Genomic DNA, 13,897 nt, shown 5'->3' with positions numbered 1-13,897 from the left:
ATCTTCAGTCAGCACCTTTTATGTTTCAAAAAAGAAAAAAAGAAGAAAAAAAGATTGTATTGTTTTTATTTTATTGTTTTAGAAAAAAAAGAGTATCAAGTAGTTGTAAATAGAGTCAGACATTGATATTATCATTGTTGTCCTCAAGTGGGTCACATTTCTGTTATATCGAATTTGCCATTATAGCCAGTTTGTTATTAGTTATCTCCCTTACTATAATAACGTACTGTAAAACGCGTATTATTCGCGAATGTGTAATTTTCGCGTTTTTAATTTAGCCGCGAAAATTACACTTACGCAAATAATAAAACAACCCCCCCCCCCCCCCCCCCCCCCCCCCCCCCCCCCCCCCCCAACAACAAACAGTTTAGCAATTTTGGCATGCTCTTCTGCATCATACAGTCTATATTCACCGTGTCGTTTACGATTTGTAGAAGTGTTTAATATATCAACGGCATCATTGGCGGCCTGTGTCGATTGAACTTCTTCGATCGTTAAACACGTTGAAGGATCAGGTAAACCAACAGTTTCAGGTTTGTCCGCGTTTTTTTTAACCACTGCAAAACTAAACCTGCCATAACGCTGTTTTTGTGAAGAATGATACATGTAGTTGATTTTTGGAACAGACATTCTTACTGGTATTGTTAAGCTGCGAATAAACATTTAGAAATTAGTATAATGAAAAACGTCATCGACAAGTGACAAAAACAAAAGAGGTGAGACGTTTTTAACAACCGGTGTTTAAACATTAAAACAAGATTACTAAAGTAAAGTTTGTTTTATTTAACGACGCCGCTAGAGCACATTGATTTTTTATCTTATCGTCGGCTATTGGACGTCAAACATATGGTCATTCGGACACTGTTTTTAGAGGAAACCCGCTGTCGCCACATAGGCTACTCTTTTACGACAGGCAGCAAGGGATCTTTTATTTGCGCTTCCCACAGGCAGGATAGCACAAACCATGGCCTTTGTTGAACCAGTTATGGATCACTGGTCGGTGCAAGTGGTTTACACCTACCCATTGAGCCTTGCGGAGCACTCACTCAGGGTTTGGAGTCAGTATCTGGATTAAAAATCTCATGCCTCGACTGGGATCCGAACCCAGTACCTACCAGCCTGTAGACCGATGGCCTGCCACGACGCCACCGAGGCCGGTACAAGATTACTAGTACAAGTGTTTGTCTTTATTTCACACTTTCTGGAGAGTTAATTGAACCACATCCTGGATTAATTTCATTAATTGTACACACATTGTGGTCGCCGCTGGACATGTGGCTGCAGCACTTAGCGGAGTCGCTCAGAAACTTGAGAAAGGGATATTACGTATACCTCTGTTGACCACTCTAGTGTCGATTTAATGTTATGTACCAAAGTATAGTTTTGTACGTGTTAGCAATTTAAAAAACAAACAAACAAAACTGAAAAAACAAGAACCATGACACCGCGAATAATACCCGTTTTACAGTATGCTTAAAGGGACATTCCTGAGTTTGCTGCAATTTTTAAGATGTTATCGACTAACAGATACTTTTTAACGAATGTAATTATATATCAAATATATTTTTCTGCATAAAATAGTAGTCGCTGTATATTAAACGTGTTTCCGATCGTTCTGATATTTGTACTAGGCTAAATTTCATTTTATTTCCTAAAATAAAATTATTTGAAGACAAAATCCAGTTTAGGCTTCTTACAAATATTAAGACGACCAGAAACACATTGAATATACAGACACTGATATTCTAAACACAAAAATAAATTTAATATGTAAGTTTAATCGTAGAAACATTTTATTAGTCAGAAGCATCTTACAATGCAGCAAACTCAGGAATGTCCCTTTAATATTTAATATAATACGGAACAGTTTCCGATCCTCGCTCTGATCGCTTCTGAGATCGCATGACCCTAAATGAGAACCGCTGTCTTTGTGGTCTTAAGGGGACATTCCTGAGTTTGCTGCATTGTAAGATGTTTTCGACTAATAAAATATTTCTACGATTAAACTTACATAATAAATATATTTTCTTGTTTAGAATATCAGTGTCTGCATATTCAATGTGTTTCTGGTCGTTTTAATATTTGTAAGAAGCCCAAACTGGATTTTGTCTTCAAATAATTTCGTACGTACGAAGAAAATATTATTTTAGAAAATAAGATGAAATTTAACCTAGTACAAATATTAGAACGATCAGAAATACGTTTAATATACAGCCACTAATATTTTATGCAGAAAAATGTATTCGATATGTAATAAAATCGTTAAAAAGTCTCTGTTAGTCGATAACATCTTAAAAATGGCAGTAAACTCAGGAATGTCCCTTTAACAGCAGCGACAATATATGCTACATAACGTGAGGTCCTCATTAAGGGCCGTTCAAATATTACGTAACGCTATTTTTGTCAAAATTAGACACCCACCCACCCCCTTGTAACGCCCCATAACGCTAGACCATACACACCCAAAATATTACGTAACGCTCGGAGATACCCCCCCCCCCCCCCAACACACAAAGCAACGTGGCAATGTTCATTTATACCCATGTGTACTACGATGACGTATTAAAGTGACGTTTTGCTGTACGATGGGAAAAAAACCGCGGGTTTTCACTTGCGCCATTTTAATTGATCACCATCATGGTTGACAAAGAAAAATGTTGGGTTTACATTTACCTCTAAAAACCTACATTATATATTGTTGTCATGGCAGGCGCGTTTAAGAGAAAACAAAATTGTGTTACGTAACGCTGTTCAATACCCCCCCCCCCCATCCCTTGTAACGCCACATAACGCTTGGACTTGCATCCCCCCCCCCCCCCCCCCAAGCGTTACGTAATATTTGAATGGCCCCTTAGCCGAGGCTATAGACATGGAAGTGTGTATAGCCTCGGCTAATGTAGGCTGGCTATTTACACGGTGGTCGTAGTTTTGGAGGACTGTCCAGTGTAAGGCCATATATAGTAGCTATTATTGTATCATGTACGTATAAAGGGAGGTTTACAAGGGGAGTTTTGACCGGGAGGGGTTTTGCTCATGAGGGGTTTTAACTTAGATTCAAATGACACTAGCGCTGAGATCAGGTCAGGTTATAAGTTTTAACGTGCACATTCAGAACAAGCTGTTGTAGCACACGCCTGTCATGGGCACAGCAGGCGCGTGCGCGGGGGGGGGGTTGGTTTGGGGGTCGAAACCCCCCACCACGGGCTTCGCGCCTGCGGCGCTCGCGGTATCGGGCTTCGCCAGACACCTCGACACCCCCCCCCCCCCCCCTGCAAAATGTCCTGCACAGGTGTCGACTTTCACCGGATCCACCGTCCAGGACAGGTAAAACTAGCGTCTAGTGATGTCTCACCTTGTACGAATACTGGACGGTGTCGAGGATGCTGCTGAACATGTTGATGGTCCGCTCGTCGTTGTCGCTGTACACGGCACACGAGCTGTACGGCGGAGGGGCGCGTGTCATCTGGAACTGTCCACATAAATAAAGTCATTTCTTTTACTATACATTCAAAAGAGTCCGAACGTAGTTAAAGAGACACCATTCGATACAAGTCCCTCGTCCGAGAATAGCCACGAGAATAGTCGATTGTGATAAGACAGACATTGCGATTTCATTCGAATAATCGGTTGCTATGCAATCGGCTATTCTCGTATGATGCACTCGTATCGTGTGACGACGCCTTTAAAGCCGGGTTTCCCGGCTGTTAAAGGGACAGACCCTAGTTTCTGCCCATGGAAATGCGCACTAAGTTTAGTTAATATACAAACAAGTAACACATTTGGATAAAGTTACAACTGAGTGAAACACGAGTCTGTGACTTTGAAAAATATAAGAAATGCATTTTGTGACATTAAAAATATCAGGATGACCAAAAACACTTCGAATGTACGTAAATTGATAATCTAAACAATAAAATCTATAGCAGAGTATGATTTCAGTTATCAAAAACGGCTCTAATAGTCAAAAATATGTCTTAGTGTTTAGAAAAAGGTATGTCCCTTTAACGTATTAAACAGCACAGAAAATAAACAGTCGACCCCTTCTACTGCACCAAGCGAATTTTCGTTTTAAAAGTATATTTCTCGGAAAGCATGACGCGAACTCCCCTTGAAACATTGCTCGCCACAGTCTAGATTGCCTCCTTCCCCACCTACGCATAATTTCCTGCACACCTAGTACGTAATCATAAATCAGAAAATGTAGCAAACGAAAATATGTTGCCTAAAACGTTTACAAAACGGTATGTGTTGACAGACGTTAGCTGAAGAGCAACAGCGAATATTTCAAGTCACGTAGTAATCCATATAAGTCTGCCTTGGACCAAAGAAGAAGAAGAAGAAATAGCGAGAGAGAGAGAGAGAGAGAGAGAGAGAGAGAGAGAGAGAGAGAGAGAGAGAGAGAGAGAGAGAGAGAGAGAGAGAGAGAGGAAGGAAGGAAGGAAGGAAGGAAGGAAGGAAATGAATTGTTTTAATTCTAAGTAGGCAAAATTCTGTTGATCGTTCACGTGGTATCGCCGGTGTAGCGTGATTACCTTGCTGATGCCAATGGACGTTGACGTGCCTGGGCTGATGGAGATGCCGTCGTCCTCTGGGAACGGCATCACGGACTGGCTGTGGATGAGGATCTTGAAGCCCACGGTGTCGGCCACCTCGGCGATATACTCATCCACCATCGCATACATCTCCAACGTCAAACCTATAACGATAGGTAGGCTTCACCGTCGATTACAATGACAGCAGATTTGATTAATACTTTTGAAATCATAATTAAAATAGTTGTATCCATCCTCAACGGTTAACAAGTTTCAACAAGTTAACAGATTAACAAACAAAACCATAACCCACCCACCCCACCCGCCCCCAACAACAACAACAACAAAGAAATAAAAATAACAAAAACAACTAAACCCCGCCACAAAAACAACAATAACACAACAAACGGCTGGGTATAAGCTTCATTCTACTATGGCTAGGGCCGTCATGTTTACAAAAAGTGTAAATGTCTAAACGAAACATATTTAAACGAAATGATACTGTTTAAACGGCCAGACATTTAAATAACTAGTAATCACTAATAACAAATAACAAATTCAGTTTTAAATGTCATGTAGCGGTGTAAATCAAGAGTCTGTTCCGCTCCTAATTAGAAGGAGTTCTGTACACGTTTTGAACTGTTGTCATCTGGACTGAAAGGTGCCGCCGTTTCAGCTTTTGTTCTGCTCCAAAATCGTATTCATTTATTCATTGTTTAGAGCCTATATAATTGTATGAGTAGCTTCAATAAACAAACAGAAAATCTATCTATGTTATATGAAGTGTTAAGGCCCGTACAGACTGGATGCGGTGCGTGTGTGCGGTCCGATTGTTTCGTCTGATGCGTCTGCGTCTTGCGTTTTGGGCATAACCATATAGGATTATTTCACTGCGGCTGGCCGCATGCTATTATGGATGGCACGCATGGCAGGCGTCCAATCTAGACGCTCTCATTGAAACTAGGGGGTGGCACGTAGCCCAATGGTAAAGCGCTCGCTGGATGTGCGGTCGGTTTAGGATCGATCCCCGTCAGTGGCCCCATTGGGCTATTTCTCGTTCCAGCCAGCGCTCCATAACTGGTGTAACAAAGGCCGTGGTATGTACTATCCTGTCTGTGGGATGGTGCATATAAAAGATCCCTTGCTGCTAACCGAAAAGAATAGCCCATGAAGTGGGTTTCTTCTATCTCTCTATCTGTGTTGTCCTTAACCATGTCTGACGCCATATAACTGTAAATAAAATGTGCTGAGTGCGTTGTTAAATAAAACATTCCTTCTTCTTCTTCTCATTGAATCTAATGTATTTCGTGTTGTTGTTTTGTATCCGAACGGATATACGAGCCTCATGCCAAACTACACGAATTGCTTGCCCTCCTTACCATATTGCGTCCCAGTCTTGGTTATCATCGACCACATCCCGGGTTCCTGGTTGAACATGAAGCAGTTGCCGAACTCCCCATTGTGGAATCGAGTAAAGTTTCTGAACGACAAAATTGTAATTATCATGTACGTATTCAACAGATACGGAACAACCAAGGACCGCCCGGCCCCCTTCCCCCGACTCTGCACCATGTCAACATTATCCATGTTGTACATCGTTGATATATTTTGTACAGATATTGCACTCAGCACGTTGTGCATACTCCCTTTGACAGATTATTAGATCCGTCTCAGCTGGAGTCAACATATAAGAGTTTTCTCAGAAATAATCAGATAGAGGCTAGACGGTAATGTGTTTATATTAAATACAAAAAGAAACGCAAATCAAGTGCGCTGTTGTATATATTGTTGGCTTAATGTTTGATTCCATTATATCATTAAAGGGACATTCCTGAGTTTGCTGCAATTTTTAAGATGTTATCGACTAACAGAGAGTTTTTAACGATAGTAATTACATATCAAATATATTTTTCTGCATAAATTATTAGTGGCTGTATATTAAACGTGTTTCTGATCGTTTTAATATTTGTACTAGGTTAATTTCATTTTATTTCCTAAAATACATTTTTTTCGTACGTACGAAATTATTTGCAAAACAAACTGCAGTTTGGGCTTCTTACAAATATTAAGACGACCAGAAACACATTGAATATACAGACACTGATATACTAAACAAGAAAATATATTTAATATGTAAGTTTAATCGTAGAAATATTTTATTAGTCGGAAACATCTTACAATGCAGCAAAGTCAGTAATGTTCCTTTAATTTGGGGAGAGGGTTTGGGGTGGTGTAGTTTTGTTGTTGTTGATGTTGTTGTTGGGGGAGGGGGTAATCGTTGTTGTTGTATTTTTAGCATCAAATGCATCCTGGAATCTTAAACAATATTCTTTAACTAGACACTTCTAAACCAAAAGTTGTTTTTTAATTTGTCTGCCCCTTTACCGTACCTGAATTTTATACAGGTGGGCATCGATATTGGAGGGGTTATCTACACTTATTCTGAGTGTTGATTCCACCTTTTACGCGTGTTACGGGGCGACATGCAAATTTGAAAGATGATGAATGGGGAGAGGACAAGGCCCCATATCGCGAAATTGTATTGGAAGTGAATGCACAACTTGTGAATAACTGTTCCACAAAATGAATACAATCAGTTTTAAACACTGAAGATGATAGGTGCGGAATTGTATTGGAAGTGAATGCACAACTTGTGAATAACTGTTCCACAAAATGAATACAATCAGTTTTAAACACTGAAGATGATAGGTGCGGAATTGTATTGGAAGTGAATGCACAACGTGTGAATAACTGTTCCACAAAATGAATACAATCAGTTTTAAACACTGAAGATGATAGGTGCGGAATTGTATTGGAAGTGAATGCACAACTTGTGAATAACTGTTCCACAAAATGAATACAATCAGTTTTAAACACTGAAGATGATAGGTGCGGAATTGTATTGGAAGTGAATGCACAACTTGTGAATAACTGTTCCACAAAATGAATACAATCAGTTTTAAACACTGAAGATGATAGGTGCGGAATTGTATTGGAAGTGAATGCACAACTTGTGAATAACTGTTCCACAAAATGAATACAATCAGTTTTAAACACTGAAGATGATAGGTGCGGGACGTAGCCCAGTGGTGAAGCGCCCGCTTGATGCGCGGTCGGTCTGGGGTCGATCCCCGTTTTGACCCATTAGGATCCCTGTAGGTGGGCCCATTGGGCTATTTCTCGTCACAGCCAGTGCACCACAACTGGTATATCAAAGGTCGTGGTATGTGCTATCCTGTCTGTGGGATGGTGCATATAAAAGATCCCTAGCTAGTAATGGAAACATGTAGCAGGTTTCCTCTCTATGACTGTGTCAAAATGACCATATGTTTGATGTCCAATAGCCGATGATTAATAATCAATGTGCTCTAGTGGTGTCGTTAAACAAAACAAACTTTATTCATTTATTGATGATGGTAATATGAAAAATAACACACAACAAACAAAAAAAACCCGCATCTAGCTACAGTTTTGGACTACTAGATATGAGGCTGTATTTGAGATAGAAGCTCGGGGGATATTAACCGACTGTCCCCTCACTCTTACAAATCCACCCCCATCACCCCTTCTTACCCCTTTATGGACGATGGTTCTTACCCTGGAACACAAGGCAGACCTTGGAACTCGCAGTTCAGCAGCATGTGATCCATGCTGTAGCCCAGTTTCGCCCTCGCGTTGTCTTTCATGGTGGCCATGATCTGCTGAATGGACTTCGTTATCTCGAAGTCGTCCGAGTATTCGTCGAAGTTTTGCTGTTCATCGGTGCTAGTCTCCGTCTCGTTTGAGTTGTTCTGACATTCACGAAATCATTATTATTATTAGTTTACAAAAATAATGGTATAACAGCTTATTTGCGTGAATTGGCATTATGAATTGGCATTATGAATTGGCATTATTTAAGTCTATAATGAACAATGTTAAAGCTTTTTTAAAAAAACCCACCCCAAAACAAACATATTAATTCACTTTTAAATCCAGACCATCTCCCTTAATACTGTTTTAGTTAAAAAAAACATTCTTCGTAAATAAAAAGGTTTCTTAATAAATTACAATGAAATTGTGTAGATTGAATCTCATTTTTAATACAGAGATGAAGACAAAATGCTGGAATAGCCAAGGTAGACAGTTTCACCTGTATTGTTACTAGTAATCGATAATGCAATATACGGGGACTAAAGGCATAACTACGGGTGCAATTGCTTTACTTTGGCTCTTTAACGAGTTGCTTTTATCGTTTTATCTATAAAAAAAAGAAGAAGAGATTCTACCAATGGAATTTGATGGCAATTTCTTTAGAAACTTTTTTATTTTTACTGAGATGTTTTGCCCCCCCCCCCCCCCCCCCCCCACACACACACACAAACATTAGTTTTAACGTTATTCATTATAGTTGCATGTCTGTTAATAGATTATTTTTTATTCAAACGGTTTATAGTTATCAGAAAGACTGGATTAACGAGACAAGTGGTTAGTATTTAAACCTCGTGCCCTATGAAACTTCACCACTTTGGAGAATATCTGTGCCATAAATACAAGCTGTTTCTGGTCGTTCTAATATTTGTGGTACTGTGAAATCATGTTTGATCTGACATGATGGTATATTTGTGTAATTCGTGGACTAGTGCAGTCAGTGAGTTTAAGAAACATGCATACATATAATACAAATTAATGATACTGCCTTTGTGATCCACGAAGTTAAAGGCATACTGTCACAGATTTAAGAACCTTATTTCTCTAAAAATTAATAATAAATCAAAATTACATTAATTTTTACAGACCAAATCTAGTTATTGCATCACTTTAACTGAACCATGATGAAGTGAAATCCATGTTAAACCTCTCAGCAATGTTAGTTTTTTAATTATGGACAATTGCCATAATTCAGTTATTTTTACAAAATACCATTAATAAGTGGAGTATGGTGGTTACATAGACGGTTAAATAAAAAAAATAGACGGTTAAATAAAGTACATTCAGGGACAAATCAAATATATATATTTTTAAATAATACTTTGTTAGGTCATGTAATAGGTCAGTGGTCTGTGAAAATATGCCTTTAAGTGTCCAACGAAATGTGGGGTTTTCTTTAACAAGACCACAAACTGTGAAGCTCACAAAAATAAAGGATGTCATAAAATAACCCAAACTATAGTCCGTCCCACAGTGAAAGCGGTTTTTCATACAATGCAATTTACTACACGTTATTTATTTCTGAGCCGATTGATTTGTCGATTGAACACAAAAATAGTATTTTTCTGTTATTTCCAAAACACTTTTAAATTTCTTCAAACGAAAACAAACTGAAGTTATTTACAAAAAAAATATTTTAAGAGAATGATGGGACGGACTATAGATTGTACCTTGTAATAATTTCACACGTACCCCCCCCCCCCCCCCCCCCCCCTTATCACAAAATGAATTTCTCGTATTTTAAAAAACGCACGTGCGTCTGAAGTATCAGTTATGGAGTCGAGTTTTAGTCTATTTTTAGAGGGTATTTCACCATTTCAAAGTCACAGACTCATGTTTTACTCAATTGTAACTGTATCCAGGTTACAGGTTTGTAGATTAACTAAACATAGTGTTAATTTTCACGGGTTGAAACTAGGGTATGTCCCTGTAAAGCCGCACTGACCATGAGCTACTGTCCTTGTAGTAACAATTTCACTGATTCGTTTAACATGGGAAGCATCTGCATAGATTTTATGTGTAGCTAGTTTATTAGTAGGAACGTAAAACATGAAGGAAAACGATAGTGCTGTCGTCTGGTATGTAGCTCTGTACAAGACAAAGCCAAAGGGGTGTACATATATTACCTTCTCTCTGATGATTTGTTCTATTTCTCTCAGGTACTCGCTGCTGAGTGCTGATCGTCTGAGCGGGTTGATATTGCAGATAGTCACCGCAGGAAACAGCAGTTCTTTGTTGTACTCTATGGTAACCAGCGTTGAAACCGGCCACTTCTGATATTGTAGTATCACCAAGGTCACGTGGTATACGGCGACGCCTTCAAGTATACAAGAGCATGGCTTGAGCAAGAGCAACTAATATCACTGCGGGAAACAAGTTCTTTGTTGTACTTTATGGTGACCAGCGTTGACACAGGCCACTTCTGGTACTGAAGTATCACCAAGGTCACATGGTATACGGCGACGCCTTCAAGTATACAAGAGCATTGCTTGAGCAAGAGCAAGTGTCACTCTTATCTATGGTCACAGGATATGACAGAGTAGAGAGGCCAGGTCAAACAGAAGGGAATGTTCACCATGGGCGATTCAGGATATCAAAGCCGGTGGCCCCACTGCCGGCGGCGGTCCCTTCAGCGTCATCGCCTCATCCGAGGAGTCCTTCGTCAGTGATAGTTCGGGGGGGGGGGGGGGACTAAATTAGTGGCTCAACAACCAGTGGCGGTCCCCTCTGCTTCGCCGCCTTGTGCAAGGATGTCCTGCGCAGTCATTCCCTTATGCCAGGACCAGCGCCGTCATTGGGAGTTACAAGGATTACCTACGATGATTATATCATGTGGACCAGTCCAAAACCTTCTGCCGCAGTACAGCGGGCTCTTACCCCAAAAGGCGGTGATGACAATGCGGAGAAGAAAAACCTCCTACGGATAAGGACGACCAGATCTCCTCTTGGTCCATTCCCTGTGACAAAATGAAGACCAAGTACAGGCTGTATATTATGGGATTTTTCTGTCCTGAGTCAGGTCATTGGCTATCCAAAGACGGGACCCGGGACAGACATGCTCGAAACTCTAGTGGCATATGATCATGGACTTGGACTTGGCATTATGGGAACCTACGAGCAGCTAGACCTCGTTCCATACATGTAGGTATTCCTGGAATCACCTACACTCACCGATGGGCCAGTTTACCATACACCATGTCAAGGGCGAGCTCATCGTCATAGCGAAACGATAAGGGACTTCCTGGCAAGGGACGACTGTTGAAGGCCATGGACTACCCTACCATTCATAGACTAACCGGCAAGGAACGGCTGTTGAAGGCCATGGACTACCCTACAATTCATAGACTAACCGGCAAGGAACGGCTGTTGAAGTCCATGGACTACCCTACCATTCATAGACTAACCAGCAAGGAACGGCTGTTGAAGTCCATGGACTACCCTACCATTCATGGACTACCCTACCATTCACAGACTTACCAGCAAAGGACGGCTGTTGAAGTCCGTAGACTACCCTACCATTTATAAACTTCCTGCCAGGGGCCTTTCTTGAAGATTATGGGCAGCACTACCATTCATAAATTACACCGGTAGGGGAGATTGTTGAAGACCACAGACAACCCTATCATTCATAAGATCCTGTTACTGGTTCTTGAGGACGACTATGTACAGTCGGCTGGCTGTTCAGCTTCGCTTCTATATTCCACAAGTTCTTACCGCAGTACGAACCTAATCAGCCGTTGTTTCCTTATTAGGCACGCAAGGGCCATGCCAGCTTATTCGAACCTTTCCCCTTGTTTAATATCATTGGACTTTAGGTCACCTATTGAAAATTTATTTATATATTTTTTTTTTTTTTTTTTTTTTTTTTTCGTAAATAGCTTTAGTCCGAAACGCTTCAGTTTGGCGGCCCGCCTAAATTGCTCAAATCCAACTGAAATTTTTTTGATAAAGAAGTCAAACTTTATTTTTGGCATTAATTTTTACATCCGGTCTGGGCATATTGATTTATAGCCCGTCCTACGGGGAACGCCTTTTTGTTTCATACTATGGAATTTATTAGAAGTTTATTTATTTTTGAGACGATTGTTTTCTAAATTGGACACAATTGTTTGTTTTTTTGGTTCTTTCAAAAACACTTTTACTATTCTTCTTACGTCAAACCAAACTGAAATTATTTACAAAAAATACACAAAACCCCCCAACATTAATATAGAATGATGGGACGTATTATAGTTTATGTACTAATTTTTTTATTGCTTTTAACTTCAACCCACGTCAAACTTGCCTTTCTTCCCCCCCCCCCCCCCCCCCCCTTCCCATCTTTGACGGGAGAAGTCAGAGTGCCCAGAGTGGACGAGTTTGAACTATACATGGATTTGGAAAAGAGAATACTGTTGCGATTCGATTCAGTTAAGCTGTTGTTCGCTACCGGCTTCGCTGGTACAGTGGTTAAGCCATTGGACTTTAGATTTGTAGATACTGGGTTCGCATCCTGGTTACGGCTCTCAACCAGAGCGAGTTTAACAACTCAATGGGTGCCATAGGTGTACGGCCACTACATCGACTTCTTTCCCACTAACCATTAACGACTAACGACTAATCCACTGTCCTGGACAGACAGCCTACATGGCTGAAGTAGGTACGGATATAAATATAAATAAAAATGAATGAAAGAGGATGTGAATGAGAGCGATGGGATTTATCATGTGTCAGGCTGTCGTGTCACCGTAGACTGTTATCCGTGTTAGGTGCGTTAGAGCCTTAAAGGGATATTCCTGAGTTTGCTGCACTGTAAGATGTTTCCGACTATTAAAATAGTTCTACGATTAAACTTACATATTAAATATATTTTTTTGTTTAGAATATTAGTGGCTGTGTATTAAACGTTTTTCTGATCGTTCTAATATTTGTACTAGGTTAGTTTTCATTTTATTTCCGAAAACATATTTTTTCGTACGTACGAAATTATTTGAAGACAAAATCCAGTTTGGGCTTCTTACAAATATTAAGACAACCAGAAACACATTGAATATACAGACACTGATATTCTAAACAAGAAAATATATTTAATATGTAAGTTTAATCGTAGAACTATTTTAATAGTCGGAAACATCTTACAGTGCAGCAAACTCAGGAATATCCCTTTAAGGCTCTAACGCACCTAACACGGATAACAGTCTACGGTGACACGACAACCTGACACATGATAAATCCCATCGCTCTCATTCACATCCATTGTGGAATCACTCGTTTAAAACTAAGATATTAATGGAAGCAAGTAAATGAATGTTTTTAACAGTATATATAATTATCTACAGTGAAGCTTAGCCATAACGCTCATTGCGTGAGAGAAGCATGTGAGATTGGTATTCTCCGGATAAAAAAAATAAAAATGTTTTATAATGGAAAATCCATTACCGGGATCTAATCACATTGTCGGCTGAGCCTTGATGATATTAGTGTGAGGAAATTAAAACGGTGTAAACAAAGGTGTAACACACACGTTTACTATTCGAATTACTGTTGGTATATAACGTTACAGGAACCTAACTGAAAATTAGTCACAAGGGATTTTCGTAAATAAAATGTTCTCAATGAAAAATATAGGTAGAAACTCTTGACAATTTTAGTATTCACATATGTAGAATAGACAATATAATTTTTTGTATAGTTTT

General features: G+C 39.7%; 1 protein-coding gene across 1 annotated transcript in view; it reads right to left on the bottom strand.

Moving 5' to 3' along the window:
• LOC121372552 (amiloride-sensitive sodium channel subunit gamma-like) overlaps window positions 1-13,897 on the bottom strand; it is a 41,968-nt gene that overhangs the window by 22,089 nt on the left and 5,982 nt on the right. The window contains exons 2-6 of the mRNA XM_041498943.1: window positions 10,349-10,539; window positions 8,130-8,323; window positions 5,912-6,012; window positions 4,533-4,696; window positions 3,353-3,469 (exon numbers count right to left, since the gene is read on the bottom strand). Of these exons, the coding sequence (XP_041354877.1) occupies window positions 3,353-3,469; window positions 4,533-4,696; window positions 5,912-6,012; window positions 8,130-8,323; window positions 10,349-10,539 (767 nt within the window). The remainder of the gene's footprint in view (window positions 1-3,352; window positions 3,470-4,532; window positions 4,697-5,911; window positions 6,013-8,129; window positions 8,324-10,348; window positions 10,540-13,897) is intronic.

Source organism: Gigantopelta aegis, chromosome 4 (assembly GCF_016097555.1).
Source record: "Gigantopelta aegis isolate Gae_Host chromosome 4, Gae_host_genome, whole genome shotgun sequence".
Taxonomy (NCBI): Eukaryota; Metazoa; Mollusca; class Gastropoda; order Neomphalida; family Peltospiridae; genus Gigantopelta; species Gigantopelta aegis.
Note: the sequence above shows the minus strand (reverse complement) of the source record. Positions and strands in the feature narration are given on the sequence as shown.